This window comes from Syngnathus scovelli, chromosome 14 (assembly GCF_024217435.2).
Source record: "Syngnathus scovelli strain Florida chromosome 14, RoL_Ssco_1.2, whole genome shotgun sequence".
Classification (NCBI taxonomy): domain Eukaryota; kingdom Metazoa; phylum Chordata; class Actinopteri; order Syngnathiformes; family Syngnathidae; genus Syngnathus; species Syngnathus scovelli.
The window spans coordinates 7,957,559-7,981,396 of record NC_090860.1 but is presented as its reverse complement, the minus strand read 5'-3'; the positions used below and the strand labels follow the sequence as shown (position 1 = coordinate 7,981,396).

General features: G+C 40.6%; 1 protein-coding gene across 2 annotated transcripts in view; it reads left to right on the top strand.

Annotated features, from left to right (window-relative positions):
* Positions 1–23,838, top strand: part of arid1b (AT-rich interactive domain 1B) — a 130,434-nt gene that overhangs the window by 85,054 nt on the left and 21,542 nt on the right. For both annotated transcript variants that reach the window (XM_049740558.2, XM_049740559.1), the window contains 4 exons: positions 3,425–3,704; positions 13,366–13,452; positions 16,500–16,628; positions 22,452–22,740. In XM_049740558.2, coding sequence (XP_049596515.1) covers positions 3,425–3,704; positions 13,366–13,452; positions 16,500–16,628; positions 22,452–22,740 — 785 coding nt within the window. The remainder of the gene's footprint in view (positions 1–3,424; positions 3,705–13,365; positions 13,453–16,499; positions 16,629–22,451; positions 22,741–23,838) is intronic.

Genomic DNA, 23,838 nt, shown 5'->3' with positions numbered 1-23,838 from the left:
CACTGAAATCTCAAGTATTTGGCACAGACGTGCACGCATGCACACACACACACACACACGCACACACACACGCACACTTCATCTGTCCCCCTTGGCCGCATCAGTAGCCAAGCATGTCTCTCTGTGACAGCCCAGCCAGCCTCATTGTGTGTATGTCACAAACGCCCATAGAGTGCAGACACACACACATACAGTCATTGTAGGCAGGTGCCAATGCCAGCAAGGTGAAGGGTCACGAGCAACTGCCTCTCCAATGTTGTGTGAAATGTGTCAATTGAAGTCTTGGGCCATTACGTACAGTGTGTGTGCGTGTGTGTGTGTTTGTGGGCGGTGGCCATCTCAAAGTAACTTGCTATTATCACCTCGATATTTTTCTTATTATGACAATTACATGCTCCAGGAGTGAATTAAGCGGTACAGGACGCCAAGCAGGAGAGGTTGACAGCTATTTGGAGACTCAATACACAGAGCAATTTGCAGCCTAGAGCCAAACAAATTGGATTTGGGCCACTTTGGATCGGTGCTGCCGATTGTCGGGCGTTTGGATGCTGCAACCACATGTCTGTTTGGATGGTTAGCTGGCTGGCTGGCTGGCTGGCTGGCTTGTGTGACTGCAGTAGACACAAAAATCTGTGGCCCGTGACAAGGATTAAATGTAAAGGATGTGGGTTGGAAAACATTAAATGAAGAACCACTGTCGTTTTTTTTCATGATGCTGTTTCACTAATATAATGGACGTATTTAGAATGAGCATTTATATAGTCAAAGGGTGTTAAGGTTTACCACCCTTTTATTGTAGTAGTCCTGCTACTTTTTTGGTCTTGGGCCACACAGCTGTGCTCAAGTGTGTGTATAATCCAAACGAGCCACTAAACAAATTACTGATACGCATTTCCCCACCCCTAAACTGGCACAGGAAAAGCTGGCAACAGCACCCAATTAGGCGAAATGCAATTATTCCCATCCATTCACATGATTAGCCCATGGGTTAACAACCAGGCCGCGGATCACGCTAGCTCATGGTTACTCTATTTGGAAAAGCCATCACCATGGAGACGCTGGCTGTCATGGTAACCTGTATTGTGTAAGGCAGCATTCAAGCGAGCGACTGCTGATTGGAAAACTAACTTCCAGTCTTTTTAGGAGACTGCTTGCTCCGCTCAGACAAACGGTTGACCTGATTGGCTGGGAAAGGGAGCGGTAACGAGGGCGAGACAGGAAAAGATGCAAGCAGGTGCCCCTTGTGTGCAAGGGTAGATGATGCCAGACGACAGGCTGGCAGAGCGGGTGGGCACTCATCACAGCGGTATGATGCAAAACAAAAGCTTTGTGTTTCGCCGTTGAGATCGCATTAACCACAACAAGCAGACGCGGACGGAAAGGCGCTTCTGTTAAAACAGAAATGACAACGCTACAATATGAATACAAAACGAGTCCTTGTGCTGTATCACAGCCAATGCACTGACAGTTGTCTTATGTTGATTCGAGGGAGTCTGAACGGAAATTGATTAGTGAAACGTGATTCGAGTCAACAAAATAATAATAATAATCATCATCTTTGGGATGTCTACCATATATTAAAATTTTACAATATTTTGGGAAGATAAAGCACAATTAAAATTATTTTTGTCAAAAATAGCCTTATAATCAGGTATGCCAATTTGCCCTATATATGGAAATTTCCAAAAATAGAGACCGTGCCTTATTGCACTTTATAGTCCAAAAAATATTATAACAACCCCAACGTAAATAATAATGATGACCTTAATATGGGTAGCTTTAATGTCAAGTCGAAGCTCCCGTTTTAATTAACATTGTCTAAAAGCTATTAATTTCATAATTGTAATTGTTAGAGGTATAGAACTGCACTTTATCATGCTAAAATGCGATATTTTATTTACTACATGAGAGTGTATGATGCAATACAATGCACTACTTCTATTTTGAAATACTATCTGTTCCTGACTTAAGGCAAGGTTATGTTGTGTCATTTTATAAAATGATAGATAAGGCCTTTTCTTCTGTTTTGTTAAAGGCAGATTTGCTACTCAACTACTTTATTCATAGAGCACTTTAAAACAACCGTTCCTGCAGAGAAAGTACTTTGCATAAGAGCACAACCGTAGCAACAAGGATAGAGTATGATGATTCAAAAAAAAAAAAAAAAAAAAAAAAAGAAAAGAAAAAGGTGACAAACTGATCTTGGCCGGTGTCACAATGTGGGCATGTGTCTCAGGTGGAATCAGACTGAAGGGTCAGCGAGCTTGTTTTAGCAGGTCGCATCAGCTGGCATTCACCCGCTACTCCACCTCCCTCAGCGAGTACTAGCCAGGAAACCAGGCTCACTCATAGGTGACTTCCCCCTCAAATTTAAGCTCAGGCTCAGCTGTCAGTCGGAAAATGTGTGTGTGTTTCAAGTGTGTCTGCGTGTGTTAAGGGGGCAGCCGTCAAATCTCATCCCATCTATTTTTTTCCTCACATTCTAGCACTTTTGCTGTTCTGTTGCCACTCGTGGACATTCCCAAATACTTCTGCACAATATTTATGAGGGTTCCCTGGATTGAGATAAAAGCACTACTAAGGACAATCACACAAACACGGTGCTCTCTGCTCACCACAGGCAATCAAAACTGTCATTTTATTAGAGCCTGTTCCAATGAATATTGTTATGTTTTTTTTTCTGCTCGATTGAATGTAATTAAATTTACATAATTATGTTCCAATTTGTAGGACAGTGAACGAGTTGTTAGCACATTTGCCTCACAATTCGGAGGCATGTTGTTCGAATCCCAGCTCTCGCCTCCTGTGTGAGGTGTGCATATTCATATTCATATTCCCATGTGCTTGGGTAGATGTTCTCCAGGTTTTCCAGCCTTCCTTCTACATCATAAAAATATGTGCATTAGGTGCATGAGCCATGTTGTATTTAAGCCTTTAAGAAAATATTATTTGTGTAGTTTTTTTTTTTTTTTTTGGTATGTTACTGTATGCTTTTTTTAGGGGAGGGGGTGAGACAGGCAATGTCAGCTTCAACAGTGACCGATTCCTTGTTGCTGTCCTGAAAGTGTCTCGTCGAATGTATGAACTTTGTAGTATTAACTCACTGGGGGAGAAAAAAAATCCAATTCAGACATTGCAGAACATAAGAGAGGAGCTATTCCTTGTCTTTAAAATGTCCCAACTTTGAATGACTTTTCCACCAGCTCCAAACTATTGACTATACCGATTATATAAGCCCACGTTATCACACATTTAAAGAATAAGGTTAGTTTTCCTCCAGAGGGCGGAAACCAAAAACTAATTCCCAGCCTGCCGTGCAATGGAGGCTATCGACTGGGTAATCTTGCGGCTGTTCATGGCCATGCATTTTTATTTTCTTAATGGTTGCATTACCTTTATTTAATGTTTTGTTCCTCTTTTGCAGGATTTGTCTGGCTCGATAGATGACCTCCCCACGGGGACGGAAGCTGGTCTGGTATCAGCCGTCAGCAGCAGTAGTACCCAAGGAGAGCAAGGAGGCGCCAGCACCCAGAGACAGTCGCCTTTCTCTCCCCACGCCTCGCCACACCTTCATAGCCAGAGGAGCGGACCTTCACCCTCCCCTGTGGGCTCACCTGCTGGCTCCACTCAGTCCCAACAGTCTCGTTCGGGCTCGGGGCCCATCTCCCCCGCCAGTGGCCCCACTGCTGGCGCCAACACACCAGGTAGAGCTGCCGAACTCACACCATATAAAACTGTAGCGCATCAATTTAGCATATCGAGACTTTGATGCGTCTCGGTCATAACAAAAGCTGATTCAGATTATTCCATTTCTTTTCATCTTTTCAATGGTTCAAGAATTTGCTTTGTATCCTCTCTAAATCCAGCAATGCAGATCACACAGAGCACTTCATGTACGGCTAATGTTCCTTCTTTCTTTTAAATTGATTATCTGGCGTATTACATGGACTAACCTTCCAAATTGGAATCAGTAGTGTGGAACATCTCTAGTAAATTTCCACAAAAACGTTCCAGATATTTTCAGTTTTTCATAGGATTTAATTAAAAAAAGGATTATTTGATATTATCACATAGGCTGAGTTGCTTTAAAACCAATCTTTTGAAAATGAATTAGTCAGTGTACCTAAAATCGTCTTCAATTCATGTTCATTGGTTGATTTGATATATTATAGAAGTTGCTCAAACACGGAAGGGAATGTGTCTATGAGGGTGGGATAATTTAGTGCAAGGCTTCAATAAAATGAGTGTAGATTTAAGATGTGTGTGTTTGCACACACTCGTGCATGTCCATGCCATTCCAGACTGGCCTCCCTCATCATCCGGCCACCTCTCCGCCCCACCGAGCCGTTGAGCGACATATCAGCGCGCCTCAGCGCTGTCATTCAATGTGATGAGGCGGGGCAAAATGTCTTGCGTGAGATGCTGATGTCAGGCCTCCTCCCTCCTCCTCTTCCTCCTTACCGACGTGATTGACGCTAATGAAAACTGGGACAGTAGTTTTGCCAACGCTCGTGCCAACCATCGTGCCGAGAATTTCGATTAAGGTGGCAAAGACGGAAAGCGGAACTGATTGCTGGGACATGATTAATAAGAAAATATTTTAAAGTATTCCCTGCACCACATAAATAGTGATAAAGTGTGGAGCTGTGCGTAACATTTGGCGCGTCTTAGCGGCTTTACTACACTCACTTTGAATTAGATCAATGCTCAGCCAGCTTGGGAGACACACACAGGAGAGCTAATGTGGTTAGAACATATCTGATTACTAAAGCCTCCACATTCTAACTCTTCATCACAAGTTAAGACACTTTCATTAATATGCTTGTTCGAGTTGGAGGGAGAGAAAGAGGAGGCAAAGCAATACGTTTTGTGCGTGTCTGCGCCTGTGTGTGTAATAAGTACATGCATAACTCCCGCTTCATTATTCAGTTTTATTAACAACAATCTCCACTATATCAACAAAACATTAATAAGCAACTTAATTAGTGAGTAAAACAAATTGTTTTACGCTGCATTACTGACTGGGCATCAGTTGTCAAAAAGTCATAACAACATAACTTGTGCCGGCGCCATTTCACTCTGCTTTATTAATGTCATTGCTGGCTCTGCTATGAAGGATTATGGCTTTTGAATGAAGTTGCACTGATGATTGGGTGTTTTGATGCTTTTTATCTGATTAGACTCCATTGTGGTTGTGCTTTAAATGGCAACGACTCATATTATCTTGGTTATTTTTAAATTACATTCAAACTCTTTCTGTAAAAACACAAAATGGCAACTAATGTTCTCTGAGATGACAACAGAAATCCATGAGATGTGTTGTTACAATTTGTTTTTTCATTTTATTATTAGTGTGTTTTGCACTTTTCTAGCGGTTATAATTATTCAGATATAAAAAACATTGCCTGCACAGTTAAGGGATTTATGATGGGCCACATTTTGACCCTGGAACTAATCACAGTGCATCTGCAAATTTGTCAATTCCCAGGAACCTATACTTAGTTTTTATTGTGGAAAACCAAACTATTTTCAGTTTTTGTGTCAAATATAAAACCATTGGCCAAGCAAATATGTTGAGTTGATGGAATTAGTTTTAACTAGTCAGTCCACAGCCATTATGAATAAAATTGCTCTTTTCTCCATCTTGTGACATCTATTGGCAATTACCTTTTAATGGGCGTCAATAACTTGCAGGTTTTTATTATTCGCAACAGTGTAACATATATAATATTCCTTATTGAAAGCCAAACTTTTTATTTCCTAAACATTTATGGATGCCATGTTAAGTCTCCCAAGCATTTAAGCAGCAGAGTGATGTTGTCATCCTCTCACACGGCACGTCACACGGCTGAGCTCTCACAGGACGACACGCACCATGGCAGCGGTCAGAGAGCAATTTCATCATGTCATCCTTTCACCTGGCTGTCAAACACCTACACACAATATATTTGAAAAATAACACAGCAGCTAGGCAGGGCATAGGCTTTGTAGCGGCACACATGGTTGCACATACAAATCACTTATAAATGCTTGCTTGCTGGGATGTGACTGTGATAGAGCTGCAGTCAGAGGTGAGTATGTGGGAGACTGACATTGCCTGGCTATCATACACCCATACACTTACACAAATCTATCAAGGCATGCCTGCGATTCCCACATTTTTGCGTTCCTCTCTCTTTCCCAGTCGCTCTGTGAAGAAAATCCAATACACTGGAACATTATCCGGCCCTCGCCTTGCTCTCCTGGAAACCAAAAAGCCCACACTGGGCCAAATTGATTTTCCTGTTGCGCTAGATTTGTGACAATCGAGCAGAAATCACATTGCTCAAGCGTCAACCTCCTCAGTTCCACACGCATAAACAAACACCTTCTTCACACTGACTCGTGTTATTTAAATAATTTTACCCTTTTTTGAAACTTTGGGAAGAAGGTGAGAAGATATTTGACTCTCATCCAGATGAGTGCAAAGTGGAATGAAACAGCACAGTTGGGTTGCTTGAAAAGAGTCAAAGATTCAAAGCTCTCAGTTGGAGTTGTTTGACATTGAGCAAAAAACATGTTTTTCTTATATATAGGGAGCATCTCACCTGTGACATTCAGATAAAATGATGTTTATATCATTGGAAGTGTGTGTGGGCTTAGTTCTGACAAGTTATTGGACTCGTTTCAACCAATAACGTGTTGAATGCTGTGCACAATGCCGTGAACACTAACTAGCTAGCTGACATTAGCTTCACTCGTATTACTATAAGCAAAATTATTATGCTAGTTTGAACTAACATGGAGAAGAACTGTGGCCATTACCCTCAGACAGTCAGCACCAGTTTGATACCAAAACAACACTTTTTTTCACAGTTTTAAATGGTTCCCAGATGTCTTAGGAACACATCATTAGAATAAAAAAATTATACATCACATTTATATGTATCTTGCTATATCATTTGATCATTTTGCGGGCATGGCCCTATCTCAGCGCTTCCATTTCCATCCATCCGTCCATTTTCGATAATGCCTGTCCTAATTATGGACGCTGTATATGTTCCAATAAGAGTCTCATCTGTTCACACTATTTCCATCTTTTTAGGATATGAACCATATTTTCCGCACTATAAAGCGCACCGGATTATAAGGCGCACCTACAATGAATGGCCCATTTTAAAACTTTGTTCATATATAAGGCACACCGGATTATAAGGTGCATAGAATGAATAACTCAACGTTGCTCAAACGTTAATGCAATCACAATACAGTAACACTCGAAATAGTGAAAACAATAACAATATTTCAATAACTCAACGTTGCTCAAACGTTAATATCACACAACACACAAAATAAACATGTAAAGCTTACTTTAATAAATTAGTCCGCATCCACGAATCCATATTGGTCCATATATAAGGCGCACCGGATTATAAGGCGCACTGTCGGCTTTTGAGAAAATTGGAGGTTTTTAGGTGCGCCTTATAGTGCAGAAAATACGGTAAGCAGATATACGGCACTGAGTGAACAAGGCTGGAGTGGTCCAATCGGTTTGCTCAAGGGTCCAACTTATTTTCCATTTCCTCTCCATCATTTCTATCACAGCCTGTGGTTTACTTGTAATTTGGGCAAGAAAACACATTAGTATTCCAATTTCTGATCATACGAGTACCACCGATGTAAAGATATCTTTTGCGGTGTATTTTCCGCACAAAGGTCAGGCACAGACGCCTGGAAGGGATTCAGCACAAATGAGAGCGGCATGCTCCAAGGTAGCCATTGTTGATAATGCTGCCAGTAAATGACTTCCTCGAGCACAGACGGAAACTCATTTGCAAGCTAAAGAATATCCAAGTGGAAAACATGCCACGGGAATGCTCATTCAAACTTATTTTTCCTCTGTTAGGGGTGCAAGTTATTACAAGAAGGCTATGAGAGAGAGTAGGGGGTTGAATTTTGATGTCGTGGGGAGGGAGCGGAACGGATTTTTTTTCTTTTTCCTGGTCGCACCACTCCCAAAGAGCCTTCATGGGAACACGCCTGTGGCACTGCCTGCCCCTCTGTCGGCCTCATATTACTTTCATCACGCTCTTTCTCTCTCCTCTGTTCCCTCTTGTGTCTCACTTTTCCTCATATCCACCCCCTCGACCCCCTCTCTGTGTTTGTATTCGCTCGGAGCATTGCTGTGGTGTTGGCCTCCCACCGAGGAACCAGGCCCATCTTTCCATCCCTGTTCTTGCCTGTGTTTCCCCTCCTCCCTGTTTTCCTTCAATTGCTCCTGAAGCGCTCTTTTCCCTCTTCTGCCTTTCTGTTTTATCTTCTTCCTCCCTTTCCCATTTGCACATTAAACCTCCCACCATTCCAATCTTTCTTTTTTCCCACCTCTCTGCCCCTCTGACCTAAAAACAGAAAAATGTCCTCCCCTCCAGTAACAAATTCACACTGCAAATAAATACATATTCGAGAAGCCATTTTGTAAAATATATTTTCGGACTCCATCCAAGTGGTAGATTCAAATTGGAGTACAGTGTTCAATTATGTACTTCCCTTTCCCTCCTCTCTATCCTGCTCGCTGCATTTTTAGCTTAAGCTGCACTTTTGTTTTACTTACACTTGCTACTCAGCGCTGAAAGTAATGAGGATCTCTGGAGAGTGAGAGCGCTTGTTTTGTGAGCCACTGCAGGCCTGCATTCGTCCCCTGCAGGGCTAGTTAAACTGGCATCAGCCGCTGGCTTGGAGAGACATTGGCTTATACCCATTGAGAGCTAAACCACCATTACTGGAGCCTCTTGTTTATTTTCCTCTCGCCAATAAAGTCAAGATGGAGATATTACCTTGTTGTGGGTGTGTTGGCTGCGGAAGGTGTGTGTACATTTACAGCCGAAGGGTTGCATTAAGAGACAGTGCTGAAGCAGCCCTTTCTCTCTTGAGTTCACTGTCATATCCTGACTTTTGGAAAAATGTCCCATGCTTCTTCAAAAGGGCAGGGTTTATCACCCACAAGAACATGTGGGAACCCTTAACCGGTACCTAGCTGTGTCCGGCTATAATTAAAATAAATGTTCCTCACGCCTCCTTTTAACTCTTACATATTGTTCATTTCCATGCTCACATATGTTCTGGGTCAATTTTGCCTGTGCAAAGAATATCCTCATAAAAATTTTCTGTATCAAGGAAGGATACCAGGTATCGTATCGGACTGTTACGGGGCTTATTTTTAGTTATTGTACACTTATGGAGGCTGCTGATACCAGCCACAATTAATTAAAATACTAAAAATCTGACACTGAGTAAATCCTCCAAACCATCATCTGCAAAAAGTAATATTCTATCATTGTTTTAATTCAATTTTATGTGTCAAAAGTACTAGGTATCTGTACTCTGTATAGGACAGTGCTCAAAGATTTTAAAAGAAATTATGATAAATTATATATTATATACATTACATTTCATATATTACAATAAACAGATTCTAATAAATATTAGCTCCGTTTTAGTGGACACAGGTCAAATTTGACATTGTGCAGCTTCAGTGTTAAAAAATGTAGTACTTGTACAAAAATAATGTTGTAATTTGTGTATTTGAGGTCATTTTGGAAAAAGTAATTAAATTTCAATGACCTTGAAGGATGTCAAAATGGGTCAAATCTAACCCAAACAGTATGCAAGGGAGGGGTCACCAACGTGGTGCTTGCAGACACTAAGTAGCCCATGAGGACCACTTGAGGAGCCCGAGGGACTTTTTTTCGGGGCACCAGGGTATCTGCTCAGGTCTGGTCCAAAATTCTATATTGGACTTTTTATCATTGGCACGACATGCACCATGGCACATAGACTCATTTGTAGGCACATACACGCCCTCGCAGTTACTCTGAAGCTTAATATTAGTCGAGCCCTGAAACAAAACAGAAATATGGCCACAAGTCCTCCCCCTCAGCTTTGAACTTAACAAGCTTTTGCGTTTGAAATCCTGATGTAAAAAAGCTTCAAAGACTACATACCCTCTCTTCAAAAGAAAACTCCGGGTTGCCTTAATAGTACTTGCGGAAGAGGAATATAAAATGTGTTTTTGTGTTGTTTTTTTTACAGAAGAGCATTATCTCCCCAAAATAAATGCAATGAACTTCCATTACTTTTTCACCCTGCTGCCTCATAGCGTAAGAAAAATATGGCGACATTGTGCTCACGAAGTGTCTTTATATACCAATTGAATTTGTGTTATTTGACTCCTCAATGAAATGCAAAATAACCCCTCGTTATCCTCCTGTTGACGCTCACACTCGGACTTTACCATGCAGGAAGTCTTTTTCATAAACTCCAACACATTGGCAAGATGTCTTCTTAATAAAATATAGCAAACGTTTAGTATTCGCACGCAAACATGCATAGTTAAAATATACGAATGCATAGATCAGGGGTGTCAAAGTCATTTTTTTCGCGGGCCGCATTGTAGTCATAGCTTCTTTCGGAGGGCCATTATGACTAGGAACCCAAGTAAATGTATGAGCACCTCATATTATATACAGTAAAAGCTACAAAACAAACTGACAAATAACTCGTTTTCAAATCAGACAAGTAAAAACTGGTCAAATATTTTGAAAAAAAAGATATTATTAAAAGTGAAGACAATTTGCAATTCTAGTAATGACACACGAATTTGATGCACAATTTGTCTTTGCAGGCCCCATAAAATGATGTGGCGGGCCGTATCTGGCCCCCGGGCCTTGAGTTTGACACATATGGCATAGATTATGCAGGTCAGGTAAAAATATGCGCAGTGAGTCTCCTACAATTAGATAAACACAAGCTTTTAAATGACACACACACACACTCACATGCAAAGCTAGTAAGACGACCTGCATGGCAGAAGCATTTCCATACAAACTATTATTATTTTTCGCGTGTATACAGGAAATGATATACTGCTGACATTTAGTTCTCTCTCCCGGCAGCACATGGTGAAGAACTGCGTGTCAGAGATTCAGTGTATGAATTATTAATGGTACAGATTAAGCGTGCCAGGACTCACTGTGGAGCCTGTTTGTTTTATTTAAGCATAATTATTTAATGGCATTTCGGGTGAGGAGAGGAGGGAGGACAGGGGAGACGAGGTTGTCAGGGAGAGATAGGCTTTGTTTGGACACTAATTGGTAGTGAAATAATTACCAAGTGCTGGAAGCTGAAGTCAGGGAGGGGCTGAAGCTTTATCAAACTTACGCTACTCCTTTCTTATCTGTTTGCGATGTTCTCCTCGTCAATGAGACTTTTTGTTTTGTATTGTTTTTCTATTTTCTTTTTGTCATCACACTTAATCATGCTCGCATAGATACAAAAGCCCAGTTGTTGTTGTTGTTGTTGTTTGTCTCATGTTAAGCAAAACATTGCATCGCTTTGTAGTACACGGTGCATAGAAGTGCACACACAAGCTCCAACACAATCTGCTGCCACCATCAGTCTGCCATCCAAGCAAACAGGGTCTGACAGCAAAGCTGATGCCTGGCATGCATCCCTGCGCGCAGGCACACACACACACACACACACACACACGCTCACACATCGGCAGGTCACTGCATTGTTTTGCAGGAAAAGTCCACATTATCTGCCCAACTAAGCTAGTGATGTTGGACAAATAGTTAGCAGTTGTTTTCTGTGTATAGGTTTATTAGTACGTTTGATTTTTATACAAACAATTTGGAATTAACTACAATATGCTTGCCGTTTTGTGTAGCATCATTCTGGAACAAAGTAAGAGTGTAAATAATCCAACCATTTATATAGAAATATATAATGTGCATATGTCCACACTCATCCATTTAAGCATATAATAAACACAAAATACATAAACAACTGTATAAATACAAAATTGCATAAATCATTTTCACTTTTATTTCCCATCCAGTCAGCATCCCGTTAGCAGTTAAATTTCTTGAATGGAAATGCTAGATTTCATTTCACTGGGATTCTTGCTGAAGGAACAACTTTTTTTTTCCATCTAGTCAGACTTTGTTTTGATGGATTGATTAAATTTTGAAGGAATTTTATCTTATAATTATTATGGATTTAGTTTTGTGTTTCCGATTTCGTGAAACACTCAAATAACACGTTACGTACTACATGTGTGAACTCATATGGTGAACTCAATTGGTGTAAGGCCACAAGAAAAAAAAATTGTGGTGTGCTTGTTAAATCAGTCATTCATTTTACTGACACCACTAAATAAAGTCAATAAATATCCAATGTGGGGTGACATCATAAGTGTTCCTGCAATGCTGTCGTTGTACTTCCACACAAACATTAGATGAAGTATTTTCATCCTCTACACACAGAGGCATGCAGATAACGTTTCCCGTTATCTGAGGGTTGCTTCAACGATTGCACACGGATGTTTTCCCTTCCCTCCTGCCACATGTTGACAGACTAACTAATCGAATATTCTCCTTTTGAAGCAGTGCCGCCGGATCCACTCATGTGTGAGGCAGGGGTCCGTGTGTGTGTGTGTGTGTGTGTGCGTCATTGAGATACATTTTTGGCACATACCCAATGCCTTTGTGTTCATGTGTGTTTCCTTGTGTACTTTAGCGTGTTTATTTACGTATGTGTGCAATTACTTTTATTACTTTCACGTGTGTGAGTGCCTGTGACTGTAGGCGGCCTGGCGGAATGAAATGTTGTTTATGCAGTTTTATGCGAAGCAATTATGTTGACTTAATTGGGTTTGTTTATGTGGAGTGTGCCACCTCCAGTCATGTATTAACGCTACTTTTGGCAGCTACAACACATACACACATAGGCACACATGTAAAAATTAATTGATAAATATTAGGTAGTTATTCACATCGTCTCTGCTGCACGATAGCTTAACATCCACCGAAATCATTTTGTGAATGGATTTGCAGCCGAAGATTTTTTGTGAATTATGCGTCTCATAAACAGCCAGTTTGAAGGCGGGAAGCTGTTTAAAGGCCTGAATTTAAAAATAAAAGGTTACATTTGCCTCTTTCTCTCCTTGCTGCAAGCCAAATCAATCTACTACAGTCCTTGTCTGCCATTGTCCTAATCAGACTCTCAACTTCTTATTGGATTTCAATAGAACCTGCACAGCCTGAAGACGCACAAGCACGAATCGATGAGCCACAAATGGCTCCGGGTTCCCACATGGGATGGTTCCCATGTGTTAATGCTTACGCTGGCACAGGGTCAAAAGACTCAACATGTCCTTTAGAAGTGCATTTGATTGTGAACACATGGAACTGTACGGATGATGATTGAGTTGAGTGCTCCGTGTGATTGTGAAAGCCCTCGTCTCTTCATAAAAGCGTAAAATTCATTTGTACAATACACTGTAAGACTTCTGTAATTTCATATTCTGATTTTGTCTTCCTGAAGGCTCCACCTCTAACCAGCAGAGCTCTGGGAATGGATCAGATGGATCCCGTCCACCAGTCACCCGCTCACCCATGGCTCAGGAGCGAGGTATGTACACAGTACAGACATCTAATGCTTTTAGTTCTTTAAAAATATATATATATATATGAAATATAAAATGTAAATGTAAATATACATATAAATAAATAAGAATAAATACAAATTCTTGATGTATATGTATATGTAAATCTACATATAAATAAATAAGAATAAATAAAAATAAGCATAAATAAAAATGAATAGAAATAAATAAATAAAGAAAGAAAGAAATAAAGAAATAAATCACCAGTCTCTTCATATTCATATTACCATATTTTGGATGGGTAGGAAGAATGATGCAATAATACCTTCAGTGTGTTATTTTTACCAAAGTTTAGTTTGTAAAAGTTTAATATAAAGTCATTCTGTAGGTGCTTTTTGGTATTGTTGGTCAACTCTCAGTTTGTAGACACAGCAGTGTTCATCATTTTACACATTGCCACAAACACAACACAGACCGGGATCTAACGTAAATAGAATGCTCTCCCTGTGTCAGCATCAGTCAGACAGACATGGGGAGTGGATGAGGGTGCATCTGTGGAAGGTTATTTCTCAGCAAGATGAAAATCCACTTGGAGATTTAATGCTGCTTTCTAATGCCTCTAAACTCTCCCTATTCCAGTCGAAAGAAAATACAATGCTGGTTAGAAAGTGCTGTTTTTTGTGGTTTCCCCGAGCAAGAATTACGCCCCCTCGCACACACAGTCATACACAGCTCTCACCCAAACACACCCACTTTGCTCAAGTGCTTGCCTCCCTTAAGAGCCCCTCTCGTCTCTTCATTTCGATAAATATGCTGAATGTCTCTTCCCACTTTTTTCCCATGCATCCTTTGCCGACTGCCTTCTTTGTTCACTCTGCCAGGAAGAGCGAGAGCTTTGTGTGTACTTATGTGAGTGTGTGCGTCTTTGTGTGCATACTCGGGGAGTGAACCAAGCAGAAAGACAGAAATCCTTGAATGTGTTATTTGCTTTTAGTGCTTTCTACACATTGTTCTTCTCCTCCATCCATTTTCCAGGCAATTTAAAGTGCGGTATTACATGCTATTTTTTCCCTCCTCCACATCCTCCTCTCCCAACATCCTCTCATCCTAATGGAAGCAAAACATTACAATAATGTCCTCGCTCCTTAAACCTAACACTCGCAGCCTAAGCACTTTCAGGCCCCAATCACTGCTCTTTCCCTCCCACACACACTTTTTCTCCAACTGTCTTGGTCTCTGTCTTTTTTTTTCCCCCGTACACACACACTGTATTTATTGCTGCCATTGTCTGTTATCTGCCCCCATACAGTCAGACGCACAATTATTTGCACACAAACAAGCACACGCAAACACACACTGACCAATGCATTAGGTACACACTCTGAGCAGTCTAATGCAAACCAATACATTATGCCAATAAAAAAAGAAAATAATGCAAAGTTTCAGCTGACAACCGCCGTGTAATATTTTACTCCTCTCTTGATAATCTGTAAAAAAAAAAAAAAAAGAACACATCTAAAAATGATGTTCATTTATTCAGAATAAAATATATAAAGTGCAGTTGAACCACAGAAATAAACATATTGATTTAATATTTTTTTTTAGAAATGTCTCTTGTCTTGGATTATACAAATTATTGCAAATTCCCAAACTCGCAAAAGAGTCTGTTCCTGGATGCTCATGTAACAAAGTGGATGCTTATCAAAGTTTATGTTCAAGCGTACAAATCCATTTGCACCTCGTCCGACACACTGAGTCATCTAACACACAGATGCACACACTTTTTTTTTTCCTCTTTCAAGGGCCATTTAGCGACCTTTCCCCATTTGTGTCTGTGGGTTTTAAAAAAAGAACATGCTGGCTTGAGAGTGTGGATCCCAGACGAGGATTGCTCCAAATGTCAATTTGAATGGTTGAGGCAAGTTTTAGCCTGAGAGGCTTTGAGGTACCCATTGACGGAGCGGCTTAGAATAATGAAGTAGCCGTGGTCAAATCAGCAGCTTATTCCGTACACGCAGAGCTCTTTGCCCACTTACACAACAATGTTTAAAGCCACCGTCTGCAGTGTAAGCTCACACAGTGTTTACTTTATTTTACAAGACATTGTGACTTAAGTCCAGATTTTTCCTAAATCCTGACCCCAATGTCTTGTGTGTGAATAGAAATTCAGGTCAGGTGCCACAGGGAAAAGTTTAACCCTTTTGTCAGCGAGTGACAAAAGCAATTTGAGATCATGAGCGATAAACTTTAAGAGCTAGAGTTGTGAGTAGATATTTTTTTTTGTACGTCTGAGGTTGCAACCCGGCTTTCAATCGTAAAGGGCGTTTTTGACTTGTGTATGACAACATACACACCGTTTTGCATACCGTTTGATGTGTGTGCAAAGTTTGGTGACTTTTTGTTCATATTTACGGTCGCAAAAATGTATTTATTTTTTTTGTCGAGAAGAATATAATCAGAATTTCTACAGAAACAGTAGAAACTTCATCGAAAGAGATAATACAAATGTATCCAAGATGGCTGCTATTAACTTTCAAGCGAGGTTACGTGAACAAGTCTGCCATATGCAACCCGCCCACAAAGGACATATTGCATTGTTTCACAGCAAAGGGATAAAAGAATATCAGAGAGAGAGAGGGAAAAGGAAATCTTTCTTGTACGTGCACTAAAGCAAATAGAACACAGCTTATTAGTTAAAAGAAATATATTCTTCTAACAATAACTTACTACACCATCTAACCGTCCATTTTCTGAACCACTTTATCCATTATTTTGTAATCTAATTATAATTGCAAACATCAAACTAGATCAGGATAACTCAAATAAACATTTAAAATGTAGTTTGTGAGTGATTATGTTATTTAAGATGGGGGACTGTTAAAAGCTCCCTGGCTCAGTTGGTATTTCAAAATAATACAAATTGATCCATATACAAAGTGTCTGTATTCTGAGTCTCATACATGAATTATGGAAAAGTATAGATGAAATAATAATCAAGACAATATTTATATTATACATGAATCATGGATATATGTTCTTTGACATTAAGTTTTAATTGCGGTGTGAATTTCAGGGTTCGTGTCCAACATGCCAAGAAACCAGGCTGGCTCCCAGTTCCCATTGTATCCCGGGATGGGTCCCTACTCCCAAAGTGGCCCCACGGGCCCTTACGGACCTCAAGAAACCCAGTACGGACAGCAAGGTTAGAAAAGCACAGTACACTAAAGACACCATAATTGTCTAACATCAACTCCTTGGAGATGTTTTAACTGCATAAAACAACTCCATCCGACTATTAAAAAGGTTTTTGTTTGAAATAATATTAATGAAATCCACTTCTTGTGTTGCCTTGTGTCGTTCAATCTTATTAAAGTCACACAGGATTTTGGCCTCGATCTGATGGTAAAATCATATTTTATTCTTTTATTGGCTTTTTTTGGAATTGGCCCTTAGTTGGCAATCACACTGGGCCTTGGCATGTCATTCCTTTTGTGTTAATGAGGAACATTAAAGGATTTATTTTGAAAGACACATCCATGCTCTTTTCGGCTCCCACTTGCTCGCACACACACACACATTTTATACACGATCGTGGCTTGTCTTGTATGGTAAGTGTGACTCTCTGTGGGTTTGGCTCTAAATATTAATGAGACATTTGAACTGCAGACTAACCTCTTGGCCCTCCTCATGCAAAGATGGTGAGGTAGCTCCAGAATGATGATGATTTTATCAAGGTTTAGCCGCGGAATTGTGCTATTATAGCCCATGTCACATGACACATTTTAACATCAGCTTCTCAGAAATCGTGACACTGTCTGATTGCTATGTGACGGTTCTTTATTCTCCTGAGTTTAACGCTTTAAAGTGCACTTCAATACTTATATTGTAATTGTGTAAAATTTTCCATCATATCTTATAGATAGACAACACACAAATGGACTGCAGACTCGATGCATCATCAAAGCTAATATTGACAGAAAGTGTTAAGTGGTGAGAGAAAAATCTGCTACACAACACTGATCCGAAAAATGTTAGTTTAACCTTTTACAAATATAGGTCTCCACTACAAGTCTTCACTGCCAGTCATTTTTAGATGCTCCTTTACCCCAGCATGTGAAAAAAACTAATTATTTCAAATACGTTCCTTGGCTTGAATGTTTTGATTTATAGATTTATGTCATCGGCAAAGAATGAGTAATAAATAAGCTCGACCCTCAGCCCCAACTTGGGGAACTAATTTTTAAAATTAAATTCAAATAAAAAAATTTAAAAAAAATATTTCAATGAGGATAACACTAAACTAATCAAGAATACACTCTATGCATTGTTAATGTGGTAAATGACGATTTTAGCTGTAAAAATCTGTTTTTTTAATACAACATCTACATAGGTGTATTTCCTGCAACCATCCCTCCAGTGTTGTAATGTTTCATTGTGTTTGCTAATCGTGTTAGAAAGCTAACGGATGACTAAAAATCCCTCAAAAACCCTTTTGCAATTATGTTGGTTTTCATGGAAAACCAAGGTGAACGGTAGTGTACGCTAACATAATTTAAACAGCTAAAAAGAACAAAATCCAAGTGTTGAGGTCTACATCCATATGCAGGCAGTTTCCTTATACTAGCACCAACTGGTGAATAAAATTGGGCTTCCAGGACATAGCCAGGACCCATATGATAGTAATGAATAGAGTGAACATCTGTTGCTAATTTTTCTTTCTTTGTGACAGCTCCATCTGCTTCCCTTCCCTTTCCCTAGCGCACAGACAAATTAATAAGCCATTATCCAATACAGAAAATCTCTCCAAGTTCCTGAACTCTGCTCTTTGCTTTTCTTGGCCTGCCTGCTGGCCCGTGTCAGGAGAGTCCAATCAGTGACCAATCAGTGTGTAGTGTGCAGTTGAACATTTACAGCAATGATACATGCCCCAAACATCCACAGATTGATTTTGAAAATTGTTTGCTGATCTACAAGGTGTAGTTGTACTTTTTGCAGTTTTTATTGTTACAAGAAATCCCACTACACCAGACAAGTATGATGAAATGTGCATTTTTTTGTTGATATCACGCTCCAATCCCAACAGCTGTTTTGCAGTCCTGTGCATGGTCTAGAGCCAGCACAGACTGACTTGGGAGGAAGATGTCATACCATTACAGGAAAAGTCCATCTGGGCTGTGTTCTTTCTTCCACCCATTGCTTCACTTCCTCCACACAGCGAGCTACCTCACCCGCATCCCCCCACCTCCAACTTCTCCTCGAGGGATTAAGCACTCCACTACTAATGACCATGCAAGCAGTGCTTTTGAAACCTCAGTGCATTGGCCAACCTGCAGAGTTTCTAAATTCTAGCCACACACGCATCACCTAAGATGGACAAGTCATGACTCAAGCCACATCCTGGGGGAGGGAGTGCAGTATTTGGGAGAAAATTGTCAGTGTGTGGAACTCGTCAGACCATCTTTGGTTTGGACATGCCAGGAAAGGTGCTGAGGTGGCTGTTGCTAGATGTTGGAAGGAAAAAAAATACAACCCACACACATAGACACATATTCTTTCAGTATTATTTGACATTTTTGGTTTCTTTATTTGGGGATTTTGGCCTAACCCTGACTGCCATTTTTTGTCATATTGAATCTTTTCTTTTTTAATTTGTAGTGTTTTAAAAAAATATATATATCTTTTTCCAATGCATTTCAATAGGTGTCAAGAATACACACATTTTTGCTATTTGTAGGCTGGCCTAGCAAATATTGGACATTCAATCTACAGCAATCTAATACAGGGGATCTTTCGTTTACAACAGAGTATGGCAACCTGAATTTTTATCTAAATTGGAACATGAATTGTTCTATCTAGTAAAGTCAGAATTACATACCACTTCTTTTCAGTTATCCATCTTTCATTGTCTGTCCAAAACCATAAACACGATGTTCTTAAAAAGACGATGCATCGTGTTCCAGTGCTGCTGGCCTTGGCATCTACAGCACGTAGCAATGTTATCTGTTCTCTAATTTATGTTGCTGGACCTCACAAATCAGGAAAGTGCATCATGAACCATCACACATTTCTCCATCATAGCCTGCGGGGTGTATGTGTGGGGGGGGGAGTGTTCTTGGTGGCTGTTGATGAGTGTCTCGGCTGTTAGACATGCTCAGTCCATCCTGCTGAGGGAGCAATGGACAGTAATCTTTTTGGTCACACTTGAGCTCTCCCACGCGACTCCAGAGATTAAGACCAGGACTGAATATAGTGTCCGACCGATGCGTGACTTTGCTGGGAATTTCCATGTAATTGTGAACGAAGAACCATCTTTCTTCTTCTCCCTCCTCTTTATGCTATAAATAATACCATGATTCCCCAAAGGTAGCAAGTTGCCGAGAAGCAGGCAGGAAGTTGACAATGAGAACGAAAAAAGACAGAAAAAGGGACAAATAAAACGAAAATTCTCTTTCTCCTTGTTTTCTCCCAATCCTCAAAAATCTGTTTTAGTTTTTATGTGTCTAAAAATCTAAAATTTTCTCAGAAGTCGACGGTGCGCCTTATAGTCCGGTGCGCCTTATACATGGACCAAATTCTTAAATTTAAACTGGCCTGAAGCATTGTGTCATGAAATCAATCATAAGTGGCCTGCTGAAGACTATGAATCATGAATCAAAAAGACTATGGATCATTAGTTTGTGATTATAAAGTAATTTGTTGCGTCTGAAGTTGAAATAAAAAAGATAAAATGGAGAATGATTTGATTTGGATTAAAAATCTGACATGATGCATTAATGGTGCGCCTTATAGTCCGGTGCGCCTTATATAAGGACAAAGTTTTAAAATGGGCCATTCATTGAAGGTGCGCCTTATAGTCCGGTGCGCCTTATAGTTTGAAAAATACGGTAATTGACTAGATGTCATCCTTCACCCAAAATCAGCTGCTCCAGATCACGTGAACCCATTGGTCATCGAATCTGAGTGGTACCAAGCCTGAAAAAAAAAAAAAATTATATCATACCTGGCCTACAATTTCATTATTGTACTTTCAGTAAGTGTCGTATCTGTCCTTGAAGACAATCTCCTGACAAAGTCACAATCCTTCAAGATGTGAGTGATTCTTGTCGGGATAGAGTGAGACTTTCAGAAAAGCTTAACGCGAACGCTGTCTAGAAGCTGCTTTGTCTTTCTTTTGTCTGCTGAGCCAACATCATCCATGACTGGAGCAATTTAGAAGGTGCTATATCAGGGCAGCACTCTGTTTAATGACATTTCCTTTTTTTTCCACTACCACAAAGCTCTGCTGTGAGATTTGGCTCCAAATAAAGACTTGTGAACACTTTTCAGACACGATAAGTCACTTTTGAGACTCGTCCGCTAAAATAGGAAAAGAATGGAGATGGTCCAAATGGTACTTAGTAATCTTAGCAACTCTGTGGGAGTTATTCTGCAAGTTAAGTCTGTCTCAGAGGCCAGGAAATATAAAATGTCCACCCAGTGTATGGCACCAAGCCATAACCTGGGGCTAAACAGCTGTCCAAAGACAGACGGCTGTGAGGGGTTCTTGACTGCGGCCTTATTCATCTGTGGCAAACTGTCCACACGGGCTGATAGGAAAGACGCCACGAGGCTTCATTCCCAGAAATGTCCTCATTGTCTGAGCCAGTGCAAGAAAATATGTCTCTCATTATTGCAAATCTCAGAAATGGTAATAATGCATTTTTATTCTGGAGACTGCCATGGAAACAAGAAATTACTGTATAACGTTCAAATTCTTCATCCAGTCAGGATTTTTTTTTTTTTTTGTCATTGATTGATAATTAAGAAATATAGAAATGTATACTCGAGATCCGCAATTGTGTGCATTAAGCGGTAACCCCTTCTCTTCAAATCTTTCCTCACAAAGCAGTGACAGGCGTCAGCTTACCGGCTCAGCAAAACCCGCTCAAAAATAATTCGCTTCTTCGGCCCCCGTTTCCAATCGTGGATTTGGTTCGAATTTCTGGACAAATTCGACCACAGCTGTTCGCTTTAGGGGGAAGACTTTTATTTTGATCCAATACAAATCCTGTCTCTGTGCTTTGGAGGACAGACATTTTACCCCGCCTGTGTTACTCTCACTCTCTCTGCCTGTTAGATTTGCAGGCTTATGTCATGGAGAAAGAGAAGCCTTTTCCATTTTCTGAAACATTTTGTGGAATATTGTCATTTGGAACACCAGTGGAGGAAAAGTCTGCAGGTTTTAAAGGGCCTTGATCCCCTTTTCCAGACATATTCTCAGAGGATTAAGCAGGGAGGGCCTACTAAAGTACCCATAATCAAATCAAAATAAATAGCCTCCATCACAATGAAAGATGCCGCATTTCCATTCTATACTTTTCAAGGGATTTGTCCCAGGGTGGAAGATCTTGGTGAAAAGAGCCCAGTAGCTACAGGGCGTCACGTAATGGTCTCTGCGTGTGAGCGAGCTTTTGTGCATGTGTGTGTGTGTACTGCACTTATTGTGTTTTGCTGTGACCGAATGTATGTACACATTGTCTTTGACAGGCTGGTGATTTTCTGTCAGCTCTCATTGCAGCAAATGCTGGAGTGAAACTGGGCTTTTAGAGCCAAAATGGAGGGGTTTAAGTGTGCCTTAGGAAAGCCTCTGGCTTGGCAGGCATGCAGCACACCAGGGTAGCAAGAAAGCATTTACTGCAGATTAAAGCTTGTCTCAAGTGTTTCGCAAAGTCAGCCTTAAGCTTGGCAATCGTTCCCTAGGCGAATCGGCAACCTGCTGCTATGAAGAATGTCGCCAGGCCAACAACCGCAAATGATTTCTGGCCCTCCAGTGGAGGTTGTGATGGCCGTGAATCGGAATTAAACTCAGTTCTTTACACTTTTCATTCTTCACCCGTGGAGGGATTACTAGTTTGATGGATGGTTTTGTCACTGATAGAGGTGTAAGGATGTCTAGCCAGTAAGTCATGTGTCCTACTGCTTGTATGTGCTTCGAAAAGAGAATGTGAAAAAGTGCATTTTATTCAACGGACCTTGTCTTCACTAGGGAACTACCCTCGGCCTTCCAACTACAGCGGCACAAACAACAGTCTGGCCATGAACTCAAGCAGCCCCATGCACGGCCACGGTCCTGGTCAGACCATACCCGGAGGACGTAATCATGGACCGGGAAACCAAAACAGAGGGTATCCCACCGTGGCACCCAGCTCCCCCAGCATGCCTCAGCAAGCAGGACCCGGAATGGGCCCTCCTCCTTCGGGCACTTCTAACCGCAAGACACTGGAGGTGGCAGCAGCAGCACCCATGCCAGGCCCAAACAATGCAACGCATAGCAGGTACTTGCAATTAACTATATCACAATGGTCCTGAAAGTGAGTAAAAAAAAAAATGTCATACCCACAGACATGAGCTGTGATTGGATGATCATGATGCGGTGATTGCTGCATCCATACATTTTTGTCTTTGAGTTTGTTTCTAGCAGAAAAAAATTCCAATACTTCGCCTATACTAAAATAATATAGTATTTCCCCTCTTACTAAAGGGAGGCTATGAACGAAAGAGTTCATTCTCAGGGGTGCAACACTTCCATGAGCCATTTGTCAACTATCCCTATTTTCACAAAACTAGTAAAAAAGCGTGACATTTTGATAGCAGACACTGTACACCGAGTGTCATTTCTTGCACAGAGAAATGATGGCTTGTGCGAAGCTTTGAATGCCGCACTGTCGAGACATAAAAAAAGAAGTAAACCACAGGTTACACAATGAAAACGCAAGAGACAGAGAAGCCGCCGAGCACCTTCACACGAATGCAAAGCACTTTGATGCCATAACAGTATACGAGTTTTGGGATATTATTTTTCCATCGGGGCTGAATATATATTTAGTGTTTGCAATGGTGGGGCTGTTTTGGGATCTTATGTGTGGTTGTAAACTCCTGCTGAACCTAGCCAAGGGAACTTGTGCAAACATGGCTACCTCAAGAGAAGAAGGGCTGAGTTTCCTCCTGTTGGTTTTGTAAAAACACATCAAGAGGGGAGGCAAAGGAGGTAAATTGACATTTGTGAGCATTTATTCATATTTCAAATTTGAGGTTGATTTTTTAAATCAGCGCAAATGACAAAAGCACTGTATACATATACCGTATTTTCCGGACTATAAGGAGCGCCTAAAATTTTCTCAAAGGCCGACAGTGCGCCTTATAGTCCGGTGCGCCTTATATATGGACCAAATTCCTAAATTAAAACTGGCCCGAAGCATTATGTAATGAAATCAATCATAAGTGGCCCGCTGAAGACTATGCATCATGAATCAAGAAGACTATGGATCATTATTTGGCGATTATAAAGTAATTTGTTGCATCTGAAGTTGAAATAAAAAAGATAAAATGATTTGATTTGGATTAAAAAATTTGACATGATGCATTAATGGTGC